Here is a 27,858-nt window from a genome sequence, read left to right on the forward strand (position 1 = left end):
CCAATCCTATAGATGAAAATAATATTGCACACATTTGACACTTCCTTGATACCTATTGCTATGGTATCAGTAAAGAGGAATATATCACTGGGCTATCTCCATCCTTTCAAAGAAGAAAATGTATGTCAGGTAAATAAGCATTTAAAATCTAGTTCTCTCACCCCCATAGCCTTTCACCCAGTTACTCATGTACCAACTAAGCTCTGTGCTGCTGTTAGGACTACCACTGGCCTCTAACACTCTGGACACTGAGGAGACTAGAAAGCCAACTCTCTATTGAGAAGACAACTCCACGGGGAACCAGGCACAAAAGAGCCAACCCCCAGTTCTTTGTTAGTCCCCCCACCCCCCTCCACTCCCTGCCCTGTCACCTTTGATCTGAACAAGGTTGTCACTGTCAAAGGTCTATAGCAAGTCTCCAGCAGTCTGATTCCCAGTTTACCCTCTTCTTTGGACTGTTTTTCTAAGCTCAAACTCTCTAGTCTGTGGGATAAAATCCAAACTCCTGGCCTGAAAAACAGGGCCTTCCACAATCACTTTTCCAGCCTTGTCAAGCCATTCATTATCCCTCCCACCCCACCCCGCCCCATGCATCTTACCATTCCCATCCTCTGGGCTTTTGCACATGCTGGTCTCTGCCTGTGCCTCCATTCTACTTGTGCCCAGCCAATGTCTGTTCTTCCTTTAAGACCTCACTCAGGCACAATCTTCTTTTGAAGCTCTTTTTGCATCTCTTCCTCCCAGGGAACACTAACCAATCATCCTTGCCTGTGGCAACGGTACAGTGTAGACACACCTCTCTCTAGCTGACAGTGTTTCTCAACCTTCCTAATGCTGTGACCCTTTAATACAGTTCCTCATGTTGTGGTGACCCCCAACCATAAAATTATTTTCATTGCTACTTCATAACTGTAATTTTGCTACTGTTATGAATCGTAATGTAAATATCTGATATGCAGGATGTATTTTCATTGTTCGCAACCCACAGGTTGAGAACCGCTGCTAGCAGCTATAACTGCCAGCTTCAAAAGCATGGGGCTGACCTCTCTTCATCTTTGCCATCCCCCTGATGGGGCCAACACCAGGCAAACAAAAGGTGCTCTATAATGTCTGTGGAATGAAGGCTGAATGACCCAGGTCATGGATCATGCCCCTTTCCGGATCACTGCTAAAGAGGTATCTGAAAAGGAAAAAGTGATGGGGGAATCATACTATAAATCATTCATTCGAGAACAATTATGGTGCATGTATTACGCATGATAGAGCATATTTTTTAAGTGACATAAACCTGGTCTCCACTCTTAAGAAACATAGAATTGCAAAGAAAAGCTATACGTGTTCAGGAAAGTATCAAGTATCAAGTAAGTTTGGAAGAAAATACATATTTGAGAAAGTCAGACAGGCCTAGCAAGGACTCAATCCCAGATCTGTTTCTTACTAGCTATAAGACCCTGGGCAAGTTACTTACTTTCTCTCTGCCTCAGCTTCCCATCAGTAAAGATGACTAACTCTAACTCATATTCTACCACTCCTGCTTCCTTCCCTCTGCTTCCAGCTATTCTGGATTTCTTCCTGTTCATCAATCAGGTCACTCCTGACTTAGGATCTTAACACCTCTGGTTCCTAAAACACTTCCCCCAAATCTCAATCACACAGGTTTCTACTCAAATGTCACCTCCTCAGAGAAGAATTCCCTTACCATCTACTTAAAATAGTATTGCCCCATCCCATGTCATTCTTAATGCCCCTAACCTGATTTATTTACTTCATAGTACTTATCAGTACAGAAATAACAGTACAGCAGTCTCCCCTTATCCACAGAGGATGCATTCCAAGATCATCAGTGGATGCCTGAAACCTAGGATAGTACTGAACCCGATCCATGTTATGTTTTTCCTATACATATATATGCATGATAAAGTTTAACTTTTAAATTAGGCACATAAGAGATTAACAACAACAATAATAAAAAAGAACAATTATAACAATCTTATATAATAAAAGCCTAATATATAAATCGACTGAATCACTGATCGCTATGATGTGCACTGACTACTAAGGGGCAGACGCTCAATGCAGGAGCTGCCCCCAGCCCGCAGACCCCAGGCCAGCCAAGGCAGGTGCCAGCAAGGCCCCCCCCCCCTCCAATCACCCCACAGATCAGCCCTGATAGCCAGCCAGGCCTAGAGACCCTACCAGTGCACGAATTTCATGCACAGGGCCTCTAGTATAGGTTATAATAGAAGTTATGTGAATGTTCTCACTCTCTCTCAAAATACCTTATAGGCCCGGCTGGTGTGGCTCAGTGGTTGAGCAGTGACCCATGAACCAAGAGGTCACAGTTCGACTCCTGGTCAGGGCACATGCCCAGGTTACAGGTTCAAGCCCCAGTAGGAGGCAGCCAATCAATGATGTTTCTCTGTCATCGATGTTTTTCTCTCTCTATTCCTCTCCCTTCTTCTCTCTCTAAAAATCAATAAAATACATTTTAAAAAATCATTTAAAAAAAAGAATACAAAATATCTTATTATACTGTATTCAACTCTTCACTTAAAAAGGAAGCACTTTACAGCTCCTCTTTTGCATATCAGAATTGCCAGCATCACTACTTTTACGCTTTGAGTTCATTATTAAGTAAAACAAGAGTTACTTGAACACAAGTGCCAATAACCAAGACAGCTACTAACTGACAAATGAGTGAATAGCAAATACAGCATGGAGAGGTTGGGTAAAGAGATGATTCACATCCCAGTAGAGAGGGAGCAGGATGATTTATGATTTCATCACACTACTCAGAATGGCTTGCAATTTAAAACTTATGAATTATTTCTGGAATTTTCCATTTAATGTTTTTGGACCACAGATAACTGAAACTGTGGAAAGTAAAACTGTGGGTAAGGTGAGGCGATTATATTTGTTTATTCTCTTTCTTTTCTGTATCTCCTACTAAGATATAAATTCCTGAGGGCAGGGTCTTGGTCTTAGCTGGACCCCAGATCCTAGAATTCCTGGCACATAGTAGATACTAAAAAAAAATTGGTTGAGTAAATGGTGACAACATGAAAATAATACCTACATCTAAAGGTTTTGTGAAGGTTAAATGAGAAAGAGTGTACAGAGAGGAAAATAAAGTGTTTAACAGCCTAGCACACATTAAGCTCACTTATGTTGGCTATTACTATTATCAAAGGAATCCAGAAGAGGGTGAGGTCAGCATGGGCAGAGGCAGTTACAGAAAGTTTCAAGGAAGAGGCAGGTCTTAAGCGTGATCTGGAAGGATAAGATTTTTCTGATAAGTACAGAGGTGGGGGCAACTGCAGGAGGCTGGTAGGCTGTCCTACTCTGTACGAGCCACCCCTCCCCCAAGTGTTCTCCTCACACCTCCATTAAATACAAAGTCATCACACTAAGAATCTTCTATTGACCAGACTACCCATCCATCAATCCATTCTTTCATTTCTATGCCACCAAAACCAAGATGAATTTCACAATAGGACATACAATTATGTTGAATTAATTTCAGGATAGACAAGCAAACCAGGCTTATTTCTATCCTAAAGAAATACTCATGTCAGCATTAAAAAGCATGCACAGGGACTACAGCCTGACTTGTGAGGGGAAAAGAAAAAAGAAGCCAGAATGTCCACTCACAGGGAAACAATAAACACACTATAAGGCATCCATACTGTGTGTAGAGATTAAACTGAACACAACTGATACTTACGTACTAATGTGAAATAATCTCCAAAATATATTCTTATATTGGGGGGGGGGGTGTTGGAGAATACACACTATGTGATCTCATTTATATAAAACAAACAAAAATTTTAAAACCACACATATAAAACCTAAATATTTCTCTGGACATACATATATACATTAATATATGTATTTAACCACTGTATGTTCAGCTCTTCATCACTGCCTGAAACTTAGTAGTTTTCAATAAATATTTGCTGAATGAATGAAAACACATGTACATGAATATAAAAAAATTAGAAAATTGATCTGCTTCCCATGCTAAATATTTCTGTACTATCCGCATTTTAAGAGGCTGTGTTAATGCATTACTTTGTATAATTAAAATAATTGAAAATAGTTCTTAAAAATGTTGCAGGGCCTCGATAGACCACAAAGGCGTATATGCACCAACTCTGAATAACTTCTCAAAAGATATATTGTTAATAATATTAAGTTAATATAATATTAAGCTAATATTATATTAACGTAATCGTCTTGAGTAATTAGGGCTCTTAAGCAGCAACTCAACGCTCACTTTACCTCTCCAGCATAAGGCGAATAGAAAAGTGCTGGGTTTTAAATTGTTCCTAAAAATCAGCTACTGCAATGGCAGGTCCTTTCTTAAGAGCGCTCTTCTTGCAAACCCAGGCTCCTCTGGGGGAGCGGCCCTCGCGCCCCGCCTTCTCCCGAGCAGAGTGAGGAGGGCAGGTGAGCAGGTGGACGCGGAACGTCAACGGGGTAGGCGCGCCCATACAGCGCAGGGGGAGGCAAACTTACTTTCCTACTGGCCGCTTCCCTAGCTGTAATCTGCCTCTCCTGTCCAGGCATCATCTCCCGGAGAAGCCTATTTCTTCTGCGATCCGGTCCAGAGCCCGAAGGTCACCTAGTTAGTGAAAAAGAAGCGCGGTATTAAACCCCAGGGGGAGGGGGAGCCTGCTGTGGACGGCATCTCTGCGGTTCGGCTCTAACAAGAGGCGGGGCATGGGAACCGACCCCAGCATTTCGGATGAGGGGATCCGCTGCCCTCACCCCACCCACTTATTTCAAAGTTGCGTGTCACCGCACCCCCGGCCCTTGGGGGCGCGGGCATGAGAGCGAGAGGGGAGGGTGGGTCTCGGACCCTCACCCTCGAACCCAGAGGCCGGCCTGCCGACGCCTCAGGGTCATCGGTGGAGCCGGGACCCCTAGAGGGGCCCATCCTGTCTCCCGGTCTCCGCTACCTCGGGCTGGTGCGCTCCGGTTCAGTCTTCAGCTCCAACGCGTGCAGGGGAGGGAAGGAGTGCGGGAGAGCCGCCAGACCCGGGCCAGAGGTGTAGATCCCGGGGGTCGCCCACCGCGGCGGCGGCGGTGAGGTGCTGCAGGCGCCCGCGTGAGGTCCGCTCTCCAGCTCCGCGCCTGAACCTGACTCCGGGACACCGCGGTCCCCAGACGCCGCAGCAGCCTCGGGAGTGAACTCCGCACCTAGAAAATCGATCCGAGACACGCCAGCGCGTCCCGTTGATCTCCAACGGGTGACGGGCTCCGCGATGGGGGCCGGGGTGCCCGAGCCCGGGCTCCCAGTGAGGGAGGGGGCCCTGGGCGGGAGAACCGGCTGTCCATCACAGGCCACGCCCTCCCAGCCCACCTCCCACGACAGCTCCGCCCATGAGCGCGGGACCCGTGTTCCACACGCTGAAAACTTGACTCCGCCCCGGAGATGCTATTGGCTGCAAGGCCGTGGGAAGTCTCTACCATAAACCAATTGGAACGCACATCCAGCCCCGTGGAGGCGGAGGAACACCTCAGTAGCCAATAGAGAAGAGAAATAGCGAAGCGCTTCCTGAGTTCCGGGGTCGACTGAAGATGGCGGCCACCGAAAGGGGTTGGTGGTTGTACGAGTTACTGAGGTGAGGAGACGGTGGTGTGGGCCCACAGGTTTCTTGTCGTGATAGTATTGTCCGCCCACGCGACTGAAGTTTGCGGGGAAGGGCTTCCTTTGTCACGAATCTGCGGCATTTTCTTAAGTCCACTGAGCGGCTCTTTCACTTTGGTGTCATCTCCATATAGACCGAAGCCGACTGGGTTAAAAAATATTCATGCTAAGTGTTTCAGTTTATCGCCTGCCCCACTGCTTACTGAGGGGTCGTTACCCTCCCTGTTGCAGCTTTTTATGTCACTTGTTTGCATCCAGTTTATCTGTCAAATCATTCATATGTGTTCCTCATTTTCCTTTATGACGGAGCCACGAATCATTTCCAATCTGGCATGTCTGCCTTTTTGGTAAAGAAGAAATTGGATCTTATTTCTCACGCCTTAGTTCCTCCTCTTTCACTCACCAAAACTGTCGTTGTTAATAGGTCATTTAAATACAAAGTTTATGCTAAACCTCTTGCTCCTTTATTTTTAAATATATTTTTATTGACTTCAGAGAGGAGGGGAGAGGGAGAGAGATGGAAACATCCATGGTGAGAGAGAATCGGGTCCGCGGCCGCCTGCGCGCTCCCCGCCGGTGTTGCGCCTGCAGCCCAGGCTGTGCCCTTGGCGGGAACCCACCCGCGGCCCTTCGGAGCCAGGCCAGCCCTCTGTCTGAGCTACCGGCTAGGGCCAAGCCCTTGCTTCTTGGACGTCCGTTGATTTTTATTTCTGATTAACGTAAGAATGGTTATATAAAATATTACGGCATGTATCTTTATGACATAAGTAATAAACTGTTTCTTATAGAACATTTAGGAAATAGATGAGCAAAAATGAAAATTCACCAAGAATGCTACCATCCAAAATAAAGACTATAAACATTTGGGTGAAGAAACTAGACTCCCCGCCCCCCCCCCCCACGTTTGTTGTTGATACAGTACTGTATTTTACTTGTCTTGCCCTACACTAATAAAACGGAAAGACCTAGTCTATTTTAACCAGGTCTTTTAACGCCTACATACAGGGTGTGGCAAAAGTAGGTGTACAGTTGTTCATATGGAAAATAATAAAATAATAATTAAGAATAAACTCTGTGTTTTGTCCCTTCCCCCTCCCCACCCTTTTAGTTCAGGTTGAAAATTTATAATTAGCAAAATAGCATCCTGATTAGCAGTATTAACGTATTCGCTCCAAAATTCAGGTATTCATTGTTCATTTTTGTCCCTCTATTTCAAATTCTATAGTGATTTTTAAAAACATTTTGAGTGCAAAAGCCTATTTTGGATCCTTCTTATTCTTCCCTGTCACTTGAAATACCCCTAATTCGCTGCTTTGCATATTCTTTCCTGTCATTTGAAATACCCCTAATTCAGTACTTTGCACATAGTAATTGCTAAATAAATGTTTGCTGAATAACTATTTTTTTTGGTATAGCATCACAGAAAAATATCCTCAGCTATCTGAAAAGGCTATTAAAATATGCTTCCTTTTCCTAGTATGTATCTGAATGAGTTTGCATTTACTTCATATACTTCAAATAAAACAACATATCACTACAGGTTGAATGCAGAAGCAGGTACAAGAAGCCACTATCTTCTGTTAAGCCAGACATCAATGAGATTTGCAAACTAAAACTGTGACATCCTTACTAAGTTTTTGGTTTGGAAAATACAGGGTTATTTAAAATAAAAATGTTATAGGCCCTGACTATCCTCCCCATATGCCAAGTGTGCCGGTTCAATCCTGGGTCAGGGCACATACAAGAATCAACAAATGGCCCTAGCTGTTTTGCTCAGTGAATAGAGCATCAGCCTGCAGACTGAAGGATCCTGGGTTTGATTCCAACCTTCATTGCAGGCTTGATCCCTGGGGCATGTGTGGGAGGCAACCAATCCATGATGTTTCTCTTCTGTCTCTCCCCCTCCCTTCCACTCTCTCTAAAAATCAATGGGAAAATATCCTTGGGTGACGATTTACAAAAAAAAATAAAAATCAACAAATGAATGCAAAAATAAATGGAACAACAAAATTGATATTTTTCTGTCTGTTTCTCTCCCTTCCTCTCTCTAAAATAAGTAAATAAAATTTTTTGAACAATAATTAAAATAAAAACTGAATATCAATAAGATATTTACTTTCCAAAGAATTTGTGTTTATTTAAGTTTTAGTATTTTATTGTTTTTGTGACCTATAAGGCCCTCAAATCCATCATAAAGGATAGGCATGGTATTACAAATACTAAGTTAGGTACCAAGCGTAAGAGAAAAATATAACTTGAGAAATTATTTCACCATAATTTAAGAGACATTGAGGAGGTAATCAAATTTTGCATTCATATATATTTATTGTATGCCTTCTCTGTACCAAGTATTATGGGATATGGTGGTGAACAAGCCTGTTTCCTTGTGTTTTCAGAGCTTCAGTTGATGTGGCAATAATAGAGAATCTTTTAGCAGTAAGTGTGGGAGTGAGTTCACTAAAGTGCACAGGGTAGGACATTAGTGGCTTTTTTGGCAACTCATTCAGAAGCAAATAAGGGAAGGCGGTGATTTTAGGGTCATGTACGCAAATCAAATAGAGAAATTAAAATTCTATTCCTCTTATCCCAGAAATTGTTCTACTTGATGTGAAGTGAGAGAAATTTATTGGGGTGGCATTGCTCAACATGAACATACAGGTTTCAGGTGTGAGTTTCTATGTTACAAGATCTGTGTATTGCATTGCGTGCCCACCACCCACAGTCAAATCTCCTGTGACCATATATTAGGACCCCCTTCTTCCCCTCCTCTTCTCTCTGGCAACCACTACTCTGCTGTTTGTGTTCACGAGTTTCAGTTTTATATCCCACATGTGAGTGAAATCATATGGTTCTTAGTTTTTTCTGACTTATTTCACTTAGCATAATGTTCTCAAGATTCATCCATGCTGCAAATGGTGCTATTTCATCCTTTCTTATGGCAGGACACTTTGGTTGTTTCCATGAATTAGCCATTTTGAATAATGCTGCAATGAACATAGGGGTGCGTATACATGTTTTCGAGTTTTTCAGGTATATATCCAGGAAAGGGATTGCTCTGTTCTTAATTTTTTTGGAATCACCAGACTGCTTTTCGTAGTGGTTGTACCAGTCTATATTCCCACCAGTGGGAAATGAGGGTTCCCTTTTTTCCACAACCTCTCCAACACTCGTTATTGCTTGTCTTGTTGATAATGGCCACTCTAACAGGTATGAGGTGGTATCTCATTGTAGTTTTGATTTGCATTTTCCTAGTTGCCAGTGAGGTTGAACATCTTTTCATATATCTACTGGCTATTCATATGTCTTCTTAGGAGAGGTGTATTTTCAAATCCTCTGCCCACTTTTGATTGGGGAGTTTGTTTATTTGGTGTTGAGTTTTATGAGTTTTTTATATATTTTGGAAATTAAACCTTTGTTGGAGCTACTGTTTGCAAATATCATCTCCCATCTGGTTGGCGCCTCTAGTTTTGTTGTCAGTTTCTTTTGCTGTGCAGAAGCTTTTTAATTTGATATAGTCCCATTTATTTATTTTTGCCTTTACTTTCCTTACCTGTGGGGTCAACTTCATAAGATTTTTTTTCTACTACCAAGGTCCATAAGTTTAGTACCTATGTTTTCTTCTGTGTAACTATTGTTTCAGGTCATATATTTAGGTCTTTGATCCATTTTGAATTACTTTTTATACATAGGGACAAACTGTAATCCAGTTTCATTCATTTGCATATGACTTTCCAGTTTTCCCAGCACCATTTTTTAAAAGACTGTCTTTACTCCACTGTGTGTTTTTGGCTCCTTTGTCGAAAATTATCTATCCATATAAATGTGGTTTTATAGCTGGGTTCTCTATTCTGTTCCATTGATCTATGTGTCTGTTTCTCTGCCAGTACCATACTGTTTTGATTTCGTAACTCTGAAGTATAATTTGAAGTCAGGTTGCATGATACCTCCAGCTTCATTCTTTTTTCTCAGGATTGCCTTGGTTATTCGGGGTCTTTTGTGGTTCTATACAAATCTGATGATTTCTCATTCTATTTCTTTAAAAAATGCCATTGGGATTTTGATAGGAATTGCATTAAATCTGCATATTGCTTTGGGTAATATGGCCATTACAGTGTTGATTTTTCCAATCCATGAACATGAGATATTTTCCATATTGTTGTGTCTTTTTTAGTCTCTTTTAATAATGCTTTGTAATTTTCAATATATAGGTCTTTCATGTTCTTTGTTACATTTATTTCTAAGTATTTTGTTCTTTGATAGCAATTGCAAAAGGAATTTTTTTTCCCGTTTCTTTTTCTGAAGTTTTGTTGTTAGTATACAGGAAGAAAATGGATTTTTGCACATTGATATTGTATTCAGCAACTTGACTGTGTTTGTTTATTGTTTCTAATAGTTTTTGGTGGAGTCTTAGGGTTTTCTAAAGAATCATGTCATCCGCAAAAAGTGACAGTTTGACTTCTTCCTTTTCCATTTGGGTACCTTTTACTTATTTCTCTTGCCTTATTGCTCTGCCTTGGAATAAGAATGGTGAGAGTGGACATCCTTGTCTTATTCCTAATCTTAGAGGAAAAGCTTCCAGTCTTTCACCATTGAGTATGATATTAGCTGAGGGTTTATCAAAGATGGCCTTTATTATTACTTTCCTTCTATTCCTATTTTATTGAGTGTTTTCATAATAAATGGATATTGTATTTTAAATGCTTTTTCTGCATCTATTGATAAAATAAGACTTTTATTCTTTCTTTTGTTAATGTGGTGTATTACATTGATTGATTTGTATATGTTAAACCATCCTTGTACCCCTGGAATGAACCCCACTTCATCGTGATGTATTATTTTTTTTGATGTACTGTTGTATTCCATTTGCTAGTATTTTGTTTAGTATTTTTGTATCTGTATTCATCAGAGATATTGGTCTGTAATTTTCTTTTTTTTGTGTTATCTTTGCCAGGTTTTGGCATCAGGATTTTATTGGCCTCATAGAATATTTTAGGAAGTATTGCCTCTTCAGTTTTTTGGAAGAGTTTGAGAAGGGTAGGTTTTTAATCTTCTTTGAACATTTGGTAGAATTCACTGGTGATACCATCTGGTCCTGGACTTTTGTTTTGGGGGAGATTTTTGATGTTTGTTTCAATTTCCTCACTGCTGATCATTCTATTTAGATTTTCCAATTCTTCATGATTTATTCTAGGAAGGTTATATATTTCTAGGAACTTATTCATTTCTTCTAAGTTATTGAATTTGGTGACAAAAAAAAGCTTTTGTAATATTCTAGTATGATCCTTTGTATATCTGTAATGCCTGTGGTGACTTCTTTTTCATCTCTGATTTTATTTATATGGGTTTTTTCCTTAGTCTAGATAGGGGTTTGTCAATTTTATTAATATTTTCAAAGAACCAGCTCTTTGTTTTATTAATTTTTTGTATAGTCTTTTTGTTCTCTATTTCATTCAATTCTTTTTATTATTTCCTTTCTTCTGCTAACTTTGGGTTGCTTTTGTTCTTTTTTTTTCTAGTTCTTTTAAGATGTAATGCTAGATTATTTACTTGAGATTTTTCTTGTTTCTTGAGATAGGCCTGTAATGTTTAAACTTCCCTCTTATTACTGCTTTTGCTGCATCCCAGACATTTTGATGTATTGTATTGTCATTCTCATTTGTCTCTATATATCTTTTGATCTCATCTTTTATTTCTCCTTTGACCCAGTCATTTTTTAGTAGTATGTTGTTTAATCTCCATGTATTTGTGGGTTTCTTTACATCCTTTTAGCTGTTGATTTCTAATTTCAAGGTATTATGGTCGGAGAATATGCTAGGTATAATTTCAATCTTCTTGAATTTGTTGATGCTACTTTCTGGGACCCAACATATGATCTGTTTTTGAGAATGTTCCCTGTGCAGTGGAGAAGAATGTATAATCTGGTTTCTGGGATGAAAGGTTTTATAAATGTCAATTATGCGTAGTTTCATTTAAGGCCAGTATTTCTTTTTTAAAAATATATGTTTATTGATTTCAGAGAGGAAGGGAGAGGGAGAGATAGAAACATCAATGATGAGGGAGAATCATTGATCGGCTGCCTCCTGCACGCTCACACTGAGTATTGAGCCCACAACCCAAGCATGTGCCCTGACCAGGAATCGAACTGTGACCTCCTGGTTCATAGGTTGACACTCAACTACTGAGCCACACCAGCCAGGCAAAACTGATATTTCTTTATGGATTTTCTGTTTGGTTGATCTGTCTAGAAATGTCACTGGAAGTATTAAAGTCTCCAATTATGATTGTGTTTTGATCTGTTTCTCCCTTTAGTTCTTTGAGTAGTTATTTTATATATGTCAGTGCTCCCTGGTTGAGTGCATATATATATATATTAAGAAGTGTTATGTTTTCGTGATGTATCATTATGAAGTGTCCATCTTTGTCTCTTGTTATCTGTTATCTTGAAATCTATTTTGACAGACATAATTGTGGCTATACCTGATTTTCTGTGGATGCTATTTGCTTGGAGAATCATTTTCCACCCTTTTACTTTGAATCTACCTTTGTCTTTGCAGCTTAGATATGTCTCTTTTAGGAAGCATATGGTTGGGTTTTGTTTTTTTATTCACTCTGCTACTCTGTGCCTCTTTATGGGTAAATTCAGACCATTTACCTTTAGGGTGATTATTGATATATGAGGACTTCCTATAACCATTTTATCTTTTGTTTTCTGGTATCTCTGTGCCTACTTTGGTTCTATTCCTTTGTGTTTTTGTCTGTTGGCTTGTTAGGCGGTATTCCATACTTCTTTCCTCTTTTCTTAAGCTATGTGTTCTGGCATGGGGATTTTTGTGGGTAGTTACCATTAGGTTTATAAAAAATAAAGTTGCATATATACCATAATGTTTTTTTTTTCTTTTGAGTGCATCTGATCTTCATCCTCCTTTGCCAGTTTAGATCTTTACCCCCTCCTCTTTTATGTTTTTGTTGTCGCAAATTATCCCTGTTTATGCTGTAAGTTTTTTTATAATCTTACTCATAGTGTTGTGACCTTATGTCCTTTGTTTCAGGTAGAATAACTCCCTTGAGTTATCCTCCTGCATTGGAGGTTTTCTGGTGATAAAATACCTCAAGTTCTGTATGTCTGGGAAAGTCCTATTTCTCCTTTCAATTTAAAGGGTAATTTTTCTGGATGTGTCATTTGTGGCTGGTAATTTCTCACTTTCAGACATTTGAATATTTGGTTCCACTCTCTTCTGGCTTGTAGAGTTTCTGCTGAGAAACCAAATGAAATTCTGATGGATTTTCCTTTGTAGATCATTTCCTTCTTTTCCCTGGCTGCTTTGAGAATTTTTTCCTTATCGTTAATTTGTGACAGTTTTAGACCAAGTGCCTTGGAGACAGCTTCTTTGGATTGAGGTAACTAGGTGTTCTGTTTGCTTCTTGGATTTAAGGATCTAGTTCTTTCCATAGGTTTGGAAAGTTCTCATCCAATATTAGTTAGAATAGAATCTCTGTTCCCTGCTCCCTCTCTTTCTCCTCCACAATGCCTATCCTATATAATAAAAGGCTAATATGCATATTGTCCCCTCTACTAGGAGTTCACCTGGGAGCTCACCTGGGAGTTCAGCCAGGGGGCGGGGCTGGCCAGCCAACTGCCCATGGACCCTCCCCCCAGCCAGCCCCACCCCCAGTTGGCCCCCACTCACCCTGATCTGGGGCCAGGGCTGGCCGGACCCCACCCGTGCACGAATTTGTGCAGCAGGCCCCTAGTAATTATAATATTGCTTGTTCTGATGGAGTCAGTTCTTGTAGAGCTCTTTCATTTTTCTTTATGCTCAGGTCTCTCACTTCTTCCCTCTGCTATTTTTAGATCCCTATCTTTGATATCACAAATTCTTTCCTCCATCTGGTTGGTTCTGTTTTCTGTGCTCAGTCATTCACTCTTTTTTATTATTTTTTTTATTACCTTAAATCTTTATTGTTGAGTGTATTACAGATGTTCCCTCCCCGCCCCCCCCAATGCCCCAGGCCTTCACTGTCTGTGTCCATAGATAAGATCAACCAAAAGACTTGTATGCATGCATATAAGCATAACCAATGGACAGAAACAGCAGGGGGGTGAGGGCATGTACAGGAGTGGGGTGGGGAGGCATTTGGGGTTATGGATACATATGTAATACTTTAATCAATTAAAAAAAAAAAAAAAAGTTCTTTGGGTAATTTCTTCCCACCTGCCCTGCCCCCTTCCCTCTGAGATTCGTCAGTCTGTTCCATGTTTCCATGCCTCTGATTCTATTTTATTCACCAGTTTATTTTGTTCATTAGATTTCTTATTCGTTTATTTTTATTTTAGGTTCAATTATTGATAGAAATGTATTTATTGCCATTTTATTGTTCGTATTTTTTATCTTTTTTTTTCTCTTCTTCCTCTTCGTAAAGAATACTGTTCAAGACCAGTCGGCATGGCTCAGTGGATAAGCATCAACCTATAAATCAGGATGTCACAGTTCAATTCCCAGTTAGGGCACATGCCTGGTTTGGGGCTCAATCCCCACTGTGGGCATGCAGGAGGCAGCCGATCAATGATTCTCATCATTGATGTTTCTATCTCTCTATCCCTCTCCCTTCTTCTCTGAAATCAATTAAAATATATTAAAAAAAAAAAAGAAGAAGACAAAGAAGCCATAGCTGGTTTGGCTCAGTGGATAGAGCATTGGCCTGCTGACTGAAGGGTCCCAAGTTCGATTACGGTCAAGGGCACTTACCTTGGTTGCAGGCTCCTCCCTGGCCTGGGCCCTGCTCAGGGCTCGTGTAGGAGGCAACCAGTTGTGTTTCTCTCACATTGATGTTTCTCTCTGTCTTTCCCTCTCTCTTCCACTGTCCCTTAAAATCAATGGAAAAATATCCAAGGGTGAGGATTAAAAACAAACAAATAAATAAAAAGTAAAAAAAAAAAGAGTGTCCGTCAACATTTCATGTAATACTGGCTTGGTAGTGATGAACTCCTTTAGCTTTTTCTTGTCTGTGAAGCTCTTTATCTTACCCTCAATTCTAAATGAGAGCTTTGCTGAGTATAGTAATCTTGGTTGTAGGTCCTTGCTATTCATCACTTTGAATATTTCCTGCCACTTCCTTCTGGCCTGCAAAGTTTCTCTTGAGAAATCAGCTTACAGTCATATGGGTCATTCCTTTTAAGTAACTAACTGCTTTTCTCTTGCTGCTTTTAAGATTCTCTCTCTGTCTTAAACCCTTGTTTCTTTGTCTGCTTCCCTGTGTTTTGGCTGCTTCCCTGTATTTGTTTCTATGTATTAGGTAGCAGTGCTATGTCTTCTGGAATTGGTCTTGTTCAGTAGGTGTCCTGTAGGGCCCAGTGGCTCAGCTTCCCCAGTCATCTATGCTGGGCACTCTAGGTGTGCCCCTGGGTGGGCTGGGGCATAGTCTTGTAGTTAAGCCTCTATTGCTGTTGGTATCACTGAGAGGAGTTGACCTCTAGGCTAGTTGGTTGTAAGGACCAGCTGTGACTACAGTGGGAGAGCTGCTGTGTAGGAGACATCCCTATGGTGTAGGAGTTGCTTCAGTGGACTTTGGTGCTCACTGAGTCTGCCTCTTGAGTGTGTCACTTGTGAATGTATAGAGTTGTAATCTGGTATGGTCTGAAGCTGTCCACCAGGTGCACTGGCTCTGGGGCCTCCAGGGAGGTGCAAAATCAGCCACTGCTGGGGCCACCTGGCAGTAGCTACAGAGGGATCTGTATATGGCTGCTATTTGTATTGGGCTTGGTGGTACCCAGGCATGGCCCAGCTGTGAAGCAAAGCAGGCTGGTGCTAGTGCTGGTGATTCTTGGGCCTTTTATTGATAGGTTTGAGGCACACTGACACCAGCTGCAACTCTTTGGAGAGATTTTAGCAAAGTGTGATGCATGAGCCAGGAGAAGCCATTCATATGGAAAAGCTACTGCAAACAGCTTGGGTGAGTTCCTGCCCTGATACCGGACAATCCAGTTCCTCCCAGTATGTGTCTGGGTCCCCCAAAGCCATCCGGTGCTGGAGCTCAAGGGGATAAATCTGAGTAAGCTTGTGCATTGGCCCTTTAAAAAGAACACCTGGATCTCCAGCAGCCTCCGTGTCACTCAGCCACAGTCCCTGCTGTTTTTTATTGGCCATATAGTTTCAGGAACTTCACTTCCCAGTTCTGGAACCCTGGGCTGGGAATTTGATGTGGGCCTCAGACACCGTGCTCCTCACAGGCAACCTCCACAGAGATAGTCTCCCTCCCGATTAAAAAAATGGCACACGTGGGTGTTGGACCAGCCTGTTCTGTGCCTCTGCCCCTCCTACTATCTCAGTGTGCTTCTTTTCGTTACTTCTCTAGTTTAGGACTTCCATTCAGCCAGCTTTCAGGTGGTTCTGAATGATGGTGGTTCTGTATTTTAGTTGTAATTTTGATGTGGTTGTGGGAGACAGCAAGTACAGGTGTTTACCTATGCTGCCATCATGGTTTTCAGCAGTTTACTCTTAATCTCCCTTATTGCATTGAAATCTTTCCAGGATTTCTGATTGGTTCTTTTTTAAAGTTTCAATCTCCTTGGCAAAGTACTCATTTTGTCCATTGATTTGTTTTCTGAGTGCATTGAATTGCCTATCTGTATTTTCTGACATCTCATTGAGTATTTTCAGAACTGCAATCTTGAGATCTCTGTCATTTATATCACACATTTCCAAGTGTTCCAACTTGCTTTCTGGGGATTTTTCATGTCCTTTCTGGTCATCCTCATTATTATGGTTATTCATGGTATTTGCTGTTCTACTTTGCTGTTCTCCATCAATATATTATTTTCCAGTAGATAGCCCTGAATTGCAAACTTTTTTATCTCTTGTGATCTCCCAGTCTTGACCACCATGGCTCCCATAATACAGTATAGCCATGCTACTTGGGAGTGGGATTTTTTTGCCCTCACCATAATGGAGACCCCTGACCTCCATGGGGTCCTGCCCTAAGCACCCCTCCTAGGGTTCAGTCACAGAGGGAAACAGTGGTTCTGCTCCAACAGCTCTTGGTCTACAGATAATATGCTCCTGGACCCAACTCTAAGGGCAATGGGAGGTGAGTTTGGGGGGTCCAGGTGCATCAGGGCTCTATGGTTCTATTTCTTTGTCTGAAACACGGAGCTGCTGGGTAGAACCCCATGTTCTGTCAGGCATCTGCTGACTCAGAAACTGTTCACACCTTTGCAACTCGCCCTGTTGGGTCCTCAGACCCCCACCCCTACCCCCCACATAACTCTTTGTTGCTCCCAGCCAAAGGAAGCGCTTACTACCACCAGTTTCCTTCCCTTTCAAGGCTGAGACTCGAGCTCTTGGCTGAAGGGCTGTGTCTGCAAGCTGTCTGCGCTTTCCTCCCTCCTCATCTTCCCAGTTGCCCACCTTTAGGTGTTTCAAGGCACAGACCTTTCATGCATGCGTCTGTGTTGAACAGAGATTTCTTTGTTGAATTATAGTTGGTTTCCTTGATATTTCAGGGTGAGCAGCCAAGGGGCTCTCTCACACACCATTCCTCTGACATAACTTTCACCAAACTTTTAACTAATGCAATACTGATCATTCAAGAAGACATATTTTGCCCTGGCTGGTGTGGCTCAGTTGGTTGAGCATCATTCTGTGTGCTGAAAGGTAACTGGTTTGATTCCTGATCATGGCATATGCCCGGGTTGTGGCTCAATCCCTCCTAGGAAGATTGTAGGAGGCAGATGATCAATGTTTCTCTCTCACATTGATGTTTATCTCTCCACCACCCCTCCCCCCACCCCAACCTCCCTTCCTCTCTCTTTACAAATCAGTAAACTAGTCTTTAGAGAGAGAGAGACAGACAGACAGAGAGAGAGAGAAAAAGCTCTCAGTCCGACATCTTATCAAACCAGCAGCAGAGGCCCTGCTCTCCAAGTCTCACAATGCCACCCAAGGACAACAAGAAGAAGAAAATGTGGGCCAAAAAAGACAAAGACCCAGTGAACAAGTCCGGGGGTAAGGCCAAAAAGAAGTGGTCCAAGGGCAAAGTTCTGGACAAGCTCAATAACCTAGTCTTATTTGGCAAAGCATATTATGTTCAACTCTATAAGGAAGTTCCCAACTATAAGCTTATAATCCCAGCTATTATCTCTGAGAGACTGAAGATCCACAGTTCCTTGGCCAGGAGCCCTTCAGGGGCTCCTTAGGAAAGGACTTATTAAACTAGTTTCAGAGCGCAGAGCTCAAGCAGTTTACACCAGAAACACAAAAGATGGAGATGCCCCAGCTGTTGAAGAAGATGCACGAACAGGTCCCACCAGCGATACATTAAAAAAAATAAAACTTTACTTAAAAAGAGAGAGAGAGAGAGAGAGAGAGAGAGAGAGAGAGAGAGAGAGAGAAGACACGTTTGGGGGGTTACATATTGTCATTTCGAGGGGCAGATGCTATTACTAATGTTTTGTTGAGATTAATAATTAAATATGTTTTAATCCTTTAACACAGCAGTCACCAACCTTTTGGACCTCATGGACCACCATTGTTCCACGGACCGCTAGTTGGCAACCGCTGCTTTAACACATATATTGAGTTAGGAGAAAGATGGCTCAATATTTATTTTTATTACTAATTAAAAATAAATATATTAAATTGCTAACATTTCTGTGGAGACTGGAATTAAAGGGGACTTTTATACTTTTGTATCTGGATATTTTGTAGCAATAGAATTTCAATCATTGAGTATTTCGTTAGCAGGCTCACAAGCTATAAAAATTTCTCTCTGCTACTAATATATAAAGTAGATGTATGAAAGTAGACTTTACTTTGTAGTCATATTTTTGTTTAATGGGCATTATTATATCAATTTTCACCTTTTCCCTCTTGTTTCAGGTTTTTTTATTCATTATTCTTCCCTGGGCTAATTGTATGTGGAATTTTATGTTTGTGTTTGATCCTTATCCTTTGGGGAATCAGAGTGCTGCTACAAAGAAAGAAAAACACAGCATCAACTGGCAAAAAAGGGAAAGATCAAATGGTGATTGCATTTTTTCATCCATACTGCAATGCTGGCGGAGGAGGAGAAAGAGTTTTATGGTGTGCATTAAGGGCCCTGCAGAAAAAGTAGGTATGCATCTTTTTTAGCTAATTTGCTATATTAGCATTTTTTTAAAAAAATCATTACCCAGAATTCATCTTTATCTAATACCTTATTTATAGCCAGGAATTCATTTTTAAACTATTTTTCAACAAAGAAATAGTTCTCTCATATGCCAATCTGCCTTATAAGATCCTATTGAATTTAGTGGCTATGATAAAAAATGGAAAGTATCTGCCCTTTTATGGCATAATTTAAAACTAGTCATCTTGGGAGAGTATGTGGAGAAGAGATTAAATAGTAGAAAGTAATGTGGAGCACTTTTAGTCAGTGGTGGCATACCCAAAATAATCTTTATGAAGCATCTATTTGCTTCTAATTCTGATATCATTATCAGTTGGCTAGTCTTAAGTAACTTACCATGTTAGAAATAATATATTATACATCATTTAATGTTTTAGGCTTTTTTCCTCCCACCCCAAAGTATTTATGATTCCCTTTTAAAAAGGAGAAAGCATAGTAAAGTGCAGGTTTCATTGTTTTATTATATGTGGAAAACTGTTATCCTCCTATGGTTATTCTGCTTCCGGGTTATTATCCTTCTATGGTTATTCATGCCCTTCATTTCCTTCCAAAGCCTTCACAGGTAATCCCTTAGCTCTACATGTCTATGTTCTTGACCCATCCTGGCTTCCAGCCACCACCCCTGTATTTCCTCTTCTATCTTCCATAAGTGCCTAAATCCAAAGAATTTTCTTAAATCCTCCCTTAATTCTCACCTCCTTGCAACCCTCTCCACCTTAATCTATACTATTCTTTTCTTTGCATAACTCTGTGTATTACCTTTTTCTCTCTAGTGATATTATCTAATTCTGGATAATTAGGCAGTGGCAAAGTTTTATATCTATACACATACTCCCCAGCAACCCCTATCACTCCTAACTCACCTACAAGGAAAAAATAATCCAAATAATTAGTATGACACAGAAGATACTTTTTCATCTTGCTCTTGCCAGATTTTGTTTCTTATTCCTCTCTGCTCTTTCACATATACTGTGTTCCAGCATACTGAACATCATGCTTTCTCTAGATTCCTTATCTTTTTATATAGTGTTCCCTTTTTTCTGAAATAATCTTTTTCTCTTCAGTTAATTTCTATAAGTCTTTCCTGACTCAGCATAAGGTACAGTATACTTATGCAGTATTTATTGGGGAACTACTCTGTTTCAAGCACTGTAAAAAGAAGTTGAGAGTAAATGGTGAACAAGGTAGATCAAGTCCCTCTTGCAGACCTTAGATTTTAGTGGAGAGAAAACAATAAGCAAAGAAGAAAAATATCAAATGGTAAGAAGTACTATATAAGAAATTAAAATAGAATAATATGAGTGTGACTTGATACTTTATATTGAGCAATTAGGGAAATTCTTCAAGGAGATACTTTTGAATGACAAAAGTACTACCATTTAATGAATTTTTACTATGTGCCAGACATTGTTTGAATAATATTTTATTTATGTTAGCTCACTCAATCCTCCTAACAACCTTGTGAGGTCATTACTCTTATTTTCATTTGACAAACAAGGAAACTGAGTTACTAGAGCCCCTGCTCTAAACCACTTGCTATATTGCCTGCCTTATGAAAAGACAATGGAGAAAAGAGAATTCAAAGCAAAGGGACAACTACTGCAAGTCCCCTAAGACTGAAGCAACTTGGCTTGTTCAAAGAAAGGATTGTCAGTTTGGCTGAACCCTGGTAGGCAAGGGAGAAAGTAGAAGACGAAGGTACAGAGGGCGACAGGACCCAGATTACAGAGCTTCAGTGAACAGGGTAAGGAGTTTAGATTTTATTCTAAGTGCTGTGAAGAACCATGTGAAGATCTAGTTTTTATAACCTTTTTTATTACTCAGATTAACCTTTTTTATTACTCAGATAACACTGAGAAGTGCTTTAGCATTTACCATTCTATCTAAAGATGTCTTCAGTGAAATTTAACTCATATATTTTATTAATATTTCACTACCATTTTTATATTGAAAAAGTTGTCAAAATAAAATTTTTAATATTTCTTGAAAATAAAAAAGTCTCATTTATAAATCAGTTTTTGTTTGTGTCTGCTCTATAGGAAACTCTTAGTGGAGGAGAGAGCCAAGAACTAGAAGTCTGATTTGAAGGACTAACATTTTAGTTATAGGGCAGGAAAGAATGAGATCAGTAGTCCAAATGCAATGAGTGGAAAACATTTTTTTAGTCTAAAAAATAAGCTTCTTATGATTGTGAGAAAAAAATCTATAACTTTTTGCTTGATTTTAACCTAAACTAATGAAATTCTTAACTATTGTATTCTATTTTAGGTATCCTGCAGCAGTTTATGTTGTTTATACTGGTGATGTTAATGTCAGCAGTCAACAAATACTAGAAGGTGCTTTCAGAAGATTTAACATCAGATTAACTCACCCAGTGAAGTTTGTTTTCTTAAGGAAACGCTACCTTGTGGAAGATTCTCTCTATCCTTACTTCACACTGCTGGGCCAAAGTCTAGGGTCCATCTTTCTTGGCTGGGAAGCCCTGATGCAGTGTGTCCCTGATATTTACATCGATTCAATGGGATATGCTTTCACACTTCCTCTGTTTAAGTATTTAGGTGGTTGCCGAGTTGGAAGCTATGTTCATTATCCCACTATCAGCACTGACATGCTCTCTGTAGTGAAGAATCAAAATGCTAGATTTAATAATGCAACCTTCATTACCAGGAATCCTTTTCTCAGCAAAGTAAAGCTCATCTATTACTATTTATTTGCTTTTCTTTATGGACTTGTTGGTTCCTGCAGTGATATAGTCATGGTCAATTCTTCTTGGACATTAAACCATATTCTCTCACTGTGGAAGGTTGGGCATTGCACTAACATTGTTTATCCACCTTGTGATGTGCATACATTTCTGGACATTCCCTTAGAGGAGAAAAAGATGACCCCAGGACATTTACTGGTTTCTGTTGGCCAGTTCAGGCCTGAAAAGAATCATCCTTTGCAGATCAGAGCCTTTGCTAAATTGTTGAATATGAGGAAGACTGAGTCACTTCCTTCACTTAAACTTGTCCTCATTGGAGGTTGTCGTAACCAAGATGATGAATTTAGAGTAAACCAACTGAGAAGACTATGTGAAGACCTAGGAGTTCAAGAAGATGTGGAATTTAAAATAAATATTCCATTTGATGAATTAAAGAATTACTTGTCTAAAGGAACAATTGGTTTGCATACCATGTGGAATGAGCATTTTGGAATTGGTGAGTTTGTTCTTTAACTTGTTTGTTGCTATGAAGTATATTGATAAAATTATAATACTCTGAAAGTTTTTCTATTTTATAAATAAACAGAGAGGTTTAGAATATGCCCAAGTCAGTCACACAGGAAGAGGTAGAGCCCACATTCTAACCCAGATAGCCCCTGCTCTTAACCACTACATTTTCTCTCCCCACCTACCCCCATCTACATACTGATCCCACTGAAGGACCAAATCAGAATTTCTGGGTGGGGCCCAGGGCTAAGTATTTTGGTAAAGTTCCTTAGGTGATTCTGTTTTGCATCAGAAGCTGAGAACCCCTCTCTTCAGGTGGACGTCTCACAGAAATTCTTTGGTTCTTTTATTGATTCTGTTCTCATTATGGGAATGTCCTCTCCTTTTCTTTCTGCCAAATTCCATTATAAATGTTCAGCTTAAATCTCCTTGCTCATTGATATAGCCTTATCTATTCCAGAACTAATTACTCTTTCTGACCTCCTGTTATGTAAAGATTTGGGTATATAATCAAGTACTGTTTTGACAAACAGTTTGTCATTTGACAAACAAGGAAACTGAGTTACTAGAGCCCCTGCTCTAAACCACTTGCTATACTGCCTGCCTTATGAAAAGACAATGTGATGTTAAAGTTCTAAATACTTCAGCATAAGGGAAACTAGTCAAGCACTCTGAAAGTGTTTTCACTCTTAATGTGGTGTACAGGGAGATATTAGAATAAGTTTAATCACTTTATCAGTCATTGTTTGCATCACTTGTTTTTATTGTTTTAATATCATGTTTTTGTTGTTTTTACATCATGTCTCTGTTATGTCCTTTTGTTACTGTTCATTAATAAATTTATATGGTATTTTCATTAAAAAAAAAAAAAAAAAAAAGGCGGCTGTCGGCCGTTTAAGATATGTCTCAAGTGCCTCATACTGCTAGGTGTTAGGGGAAAATAGAAAAACATAGAAGTGAAGTCTCCTGCACTCGGGCTACAATTTCTCTTATACTCTTTTCTGGCCCTAGTTAGTAGCACAGTACTAAGCTCAGACATATAGCAGGAACTGCTGATCCAAACTTTCTGCATGGAATTGACTTCCCGTGCTTCCTCCCACATATGTTTATTGAGCATTTATTGTGCCAGGCATATAAGAACTGCTCTTAAACTTCAGAGGCTCACAGCTCTGTGAGTGATACAGACAAGTTAAACAGTCATCGTTAACCGCACAGTGTGCTGAGTGCTATGCTAAGGCAAGTGCAGAATATGAAAGAACCTAAGAGAAACACCTAACACAGACTTGTGGGGTCAGGGACAATGGCCCAGGAAATGATGTGATACTTCAGCCGGGACCTGTCAGTAATTAGAAGCTACCATGCAAAAGCGGGGAGGGTAGCCAGCAAAAGAAGGGCAGGTATAACGTGGTGACAGGCATCACAAAGGAGCAGTAGCAGGCACATTCAGGGAACAGAGTTCAGTCTGGCTGGAGCATGACAGAGGAGCAGCAAGACAATGGAGGATCACATGGCCGTATTAAGCCAGTGGGAAAAGATAGAAAAATTTTAACTTTGGATTTAAAAGCATTCTGTTTCCTAAAGTTCACTGGCAGCAATATGGGGAATGGATTGGTTAGGTAAGAAACAGGAAGAGCAAGACTAGAAAGGCAGGAAGTTGAGTTGGGCTGCTGCAGCAACCTGGGTGACAGGTGTTGGCATTGTGAACCTGTGAGGTGAACATGCCAGCGAGATTCTGAAGAAGGATTGAACAGGATTTGGTGATTAATTGGATGTATTAAATGAAAGGCAATGAGGAGTTTGGACAACTGTGTGAATGGTGATGCCTTTTACCTAGAGAGGGAATACAAGAGGAGAGGCCGTTAATGAGCCAAGTTTCTAGCATGTAGAGTTTAAATTGTCTGAAGGACATGTATAGTCAAACCTCATTTCTCGAATGTCTTCCATCTTGAACAATTCCATTCTCAACCAAGTTGTTCACAGAAAAAAATGTCTCGGTTTTCTACCAAAACTTCAGTTTTTGACCTGACAACCCTTTCACGCATGACAAAAAGCATTTCAGCAGACAAGCAAAGGAGAGGATGCTTTTGTTGCTGGTGATGAGCACAGTTTTTTTAAAAATACACTTTTATTGATTTTAAAGAGAAGGAAGAGGGAGAGAAAGATAGAAACATCAATGATGAGAAAGAATCATTGATTGGCGGCTTCCTGCACCCCACCTACTGGGGATCAAGCCAGCATCCCTGCACTGCCTTGAACTGTGACCTCCTGATTCATAGGTTGATGCTGGGCCAATCCGCACAATTTTAAAACATAAAGAGGCCATCAAGAGTGCTAATGTGCCCGGCTGGTGTTGCTTAGTGGTTGAGTGTCCCAAGAGGTCCTTAGTTCAATTCCTGGTCAGGGCACCTGCCTGGGTTGCTGGCTCCATCCCCAGTAGGGGGCGTGCAGAGTTCTAATGTTGCTAAGGGTGTGAACGTGTTCACAAAACATTAATCCCAGGCTCATTAAGGAGCTCGTTAACTCAAATTACTCTATCAACTCAATGCAAAAAATCAGCCAAGAGACAGCTGGTATCTCAAAAAACTCGTTAGGACACTCATAAGTCAAGGCCCCATTGTAGATAGAAAAACTGCTGTTGTTTTGGATAAAGGAAAGCAGTTAGCTGGTGATAGCATTTCAAAGGCAGTGATTGTTAGGGTCCCCAAAGGAGGAATGCACAAGGCCAAAGTGGTGGAATTATGAATATAGGGTCATCTGGATACCAGATGGGATAAGCCCCAAAATGGCATCAGCACCCAGGGACAGGGAGTCAAATATTTTAAAGAATTCCAGGTGGACTTTTTTTGAGTGGAGAATTCTCTGAGCTGGTCTGGATCCTAGGAAGGTCCAGAAGGGAAGGATAATGGTCTTAGCAAATGGAATGTGGTCTTAGCAAGTGGAATGTAGTCTAAGCCAAAGGGAATGCTGTGAAGTGGTCTAAAGGCCAGTTCCCAGAGGAGGGAGTGTTGATTCAATTATTTGATCAGACCTAACAGTGATACAGGCAGGCCTCCGGTTATGTCGGACTCGACATTCATCATTTCGTGGTTACATCACCATCTCCCATTTACAGTATTTATTTAAAAAAAAAAAGTTCTGTCATTTCGACGTATGTACATATGTGCTTTATGTTTTTTATTATTTACCAAAAGTAAAGGTCAGGAATTGTTATCTTTCTTTTAATTTTTTTTTACTGTTTCACTTCATTACTGCTGTGTATGTGCTCCATGTGAGTGACGGAGGTGCTTATGTAGGTGGGTTCCGACTTACGGCGAAAATCGAGTTATGTCGTGCTGTAGGAACAGATCTCTGAGGTAACCCGAGGACCTACTGTATATGAAAAATTCCTTTAAGGCTCATAGGGGGTGGTTCGATAAATTTAAGAAGTGTTTATTTCTAAATTAAACAGTATATTAGACATGTGCTGTATATAAGAAAAGTTAAAACAAGGAATCATTTGGGGGTTTGGAACTAATTAATTCAGTTTACATTATTTCTAATGGGAAAAAATTATTCAGTTTTAGAACAAATCATTTCTCGAACAACCTTCTGGAATGAATTAAGTTTGAGAAATGAAGTTCCACTGTACATGTGTGCATCCAGCAAGCATTTATATATATGAGTCTGAAGTACAGGAGAGGGACCTGCTCTGGGAATACAGTTTGAGTTGTTGTTGTTGTCCAGGTAGTTACTGCAGGCCCCTTGGACGTGGATAAGATTGCCTACAGAAAGTGTGTAGAGGCCCGTAGTACAAACTGCTGAGAATAGTAACAGCTCAGAAGTGGGCAGAAGGAGAGTGTCCAGCAAAGCAGAAGAGAAGAAATAGAGGGAGGAAGAAAACCAGTATAATGCAGTGTCATGGAAATCAAGGGGAGAGAGTGTTTGGGGAGGAAGAGTAAGGGCAGCAAGTTTCCATGTTTCCCAGATGCTGGGCCAGATAAGGAAGTGACTGGTGACCTGGTCAAGAGCAGTTTACCAGTAAAGGAGGAGGAGAAGCAAGAGTTGAATTGTGGTAAGTTGAGCATTGAATGTAGGTGAGCAAGTGAAATAGTAAGTGCAAACCATACTTTTCAGAAGTTTATGAAAGGGAGATGAAAGAAGAGACATTAGCAAAAGGAAGACTTATGAACTGAAGAGGTGGAAAATCCTGGAGGGAGGGGAATAAAATTGATTAGATTTGAGGTCTCTGAGAAAGTATAGAGGAATGGTATCCAGCCTTGAACAGAATATTATGATATAATCCATATTTTTCAAATAAGAATTCAAATTACAACACTAACAGAAAATTCTGTTCCATAGAGATTTTACCACTTTTGAAGAAACGGTTGTAAATTATTTCATTTCTTTCCTGTGCATCTAGAATATCAGTTCTGCAGTCAACTAACCCACTTTCTGAAGGGCTTAATTCTCTCTAGAAGCACAGTTAAGATATTCTGGCTAGAGTAACTTATATCCTCACCTACATTATTTGGCAGAAACTAACCAAAACTTTCATTTAGTTCACTGCTGTTGGGCACACAGTAGTTTCGGATTTGCCGGAAATCCAGGCAGTAACTTAAGCATCAGTAATAGTATGCCTCACTAAGATGGCTTAATTTTTTCCTGTTTCCTCCTACTGCTGTAATTTGAACTGTTATATTTTTGCTTTTGATACCTTTTTACTTCTTTTATATTTCCATATCCGTTAATTATCTACCATTCTGCTAACTTTCTCTAGTCTTCTACTTTGTTTTATTATCCACATATCTGTTTTATATAGACCGTCCTTCCATCTACTTATCTGTTTTAATTAAGAACAAAGCAACATTATTGTGAAGGTTTGAAAATTAAAAACCTTAAAATTATTTTGTACCATGGAAGTTAAATGAGCATATTTATACACATATAGATATGTAATTAAATTTCTCATAAGTCTCATACAGTTTTTTTAAGGTTTCTGTTGATTCTTGTTCATATGAACATGTTCAAAAACTTAAACTACATGCTTTTGTTTTTTCCTCAGGAGTTGTTGAGTGTATGGCAGCTGGCACAATTATCCTTGCACACAATTCAGGGGGCCCGAAGCTTGACATTGTCATTCCTTATGAAGGGGAAGTAACTGGATTTCTGGCTGAAAGTGAAGAAGGCTATGCTGAGACTATGGCTCATATTCTTTCCATGTCTGAGGAAAAGAGACTCCAAATCAGAAATAATGCTCGTGCATCTGTAAGCAGATTCTCTGATCAGGAGTTTGAAGTGACATTCCTGTCATCTGTGGAGAAGTTATTTAAATAATGCCATATCTGTACAAATAAAAGATGGGTAATATTTTTCTTTTTCTAGTTATATTTATATATATATATATATAGTGGGAGAGTATGATTGATCGTCTGCCTCCTGCACATCCCATACTCGGGGATCAAGCCCGCAACCCGGGCATGTGCCCTGACTGGGAATCAAACCATGACATCCTTGTTCATAGGTTGACACTCAACCACTAAGCCACGCCAGCTGAGCTAGATAGGTAAGATTTTTCTAAACTCATTCCTCCTTGTAATAAAATCAGCCTAAGCAACACTCTTTAGATATGTAGGCAATGTATTTATTTTAAGGAAAAAAGGCAAAAGTACCTAAATAGAAAAGGTAACCTTATATGTTTAAATGTAAAAATTTTAGATTAGTGCTTGATCTCAAAATCTGAAAAATACAATCTTAAAGAAAAAAAGATGAACAATCTTAATGTTTGTATAATCTGTATTTTTTAAATCTGTTTAGTAACCAGAAAAGAGAATTACCTTCTGGAAAAAAAGGA

At 40.1% G+C, this 27,858-nt stretch overlaps 2 protein-coding genes and 1 pseudogene across 3 annotated transcripts in view; 2 read left to right on the forward strand and 1 right to left on the reverse strand.

The window, feature by feature from the left end:
• ATP7B (ATPase copper transporting beta) overlaps window positions 1-4,569 on the reverse strand; it is a gene marked incomplete at its 5' end in the record, with an annotated part of 88,610 nt that extends 84,041 nt beyond the window's left edge. The window contains one exon of the mRNA XM_081082709.1: window positions 4,519-4,569. Within this exon, the coding sequence (XP_080938835.1) occupies window positions 4,519-4,569 (51 nt within the window). The remainder of the gene's footprint in view (window positions 1-4,518) is intronic.
• A 998-nt stretch (window positions 4,570-5,567) lies between these two features.
• On the forward strand, window positions 5,568-27,379 carry ALG11 (ALG11 alpha-1,2-mannosyltransferase). The gene is made up of 4 exons (XM_081082822.1): window positions 5,568-5,627; window positions 18,529-18,759; window positions 21,086-22,017; window positions 27,070-27,379. The coding sequence occupies exons 1-4, from the start codon at window positions 5,584-5,586 to the stop codon at window positions 27,339-27,341; spliced, it is 1,479 nt and encodes a 492-aa protein (XP_080938948.1). The 5' UTR covers window positions 5,568-5,583; the 3' UTR covers window positions 27,342-27,379.
• On the forward strand, window positions 17,583-18,197 carry LOC308511832 (small ribosomal subunit protein eS25-like; annotated as a pseudogene). Its single transcript has 2 exons — window positions 17,583-17,959; window positions 18,145-18,197. The product of its transcript is annotated as a small ribosomal subunit protein eS25-like (transcript).
• Window positions 27,380-27,858: the final 479 nt, after the last annotated feature.

The sequence above is a fragment of the Myotis nattereri genome (assembly GCF_964212035.1).
Source record: "Myotis nattereri genome assembly, chromosome: 2".
NCBI lineage: Eukaryota > Metazoa > Chordata > Mammalia > Chiroptera > Vespertilionidae > Myotis > Myotis nattereri.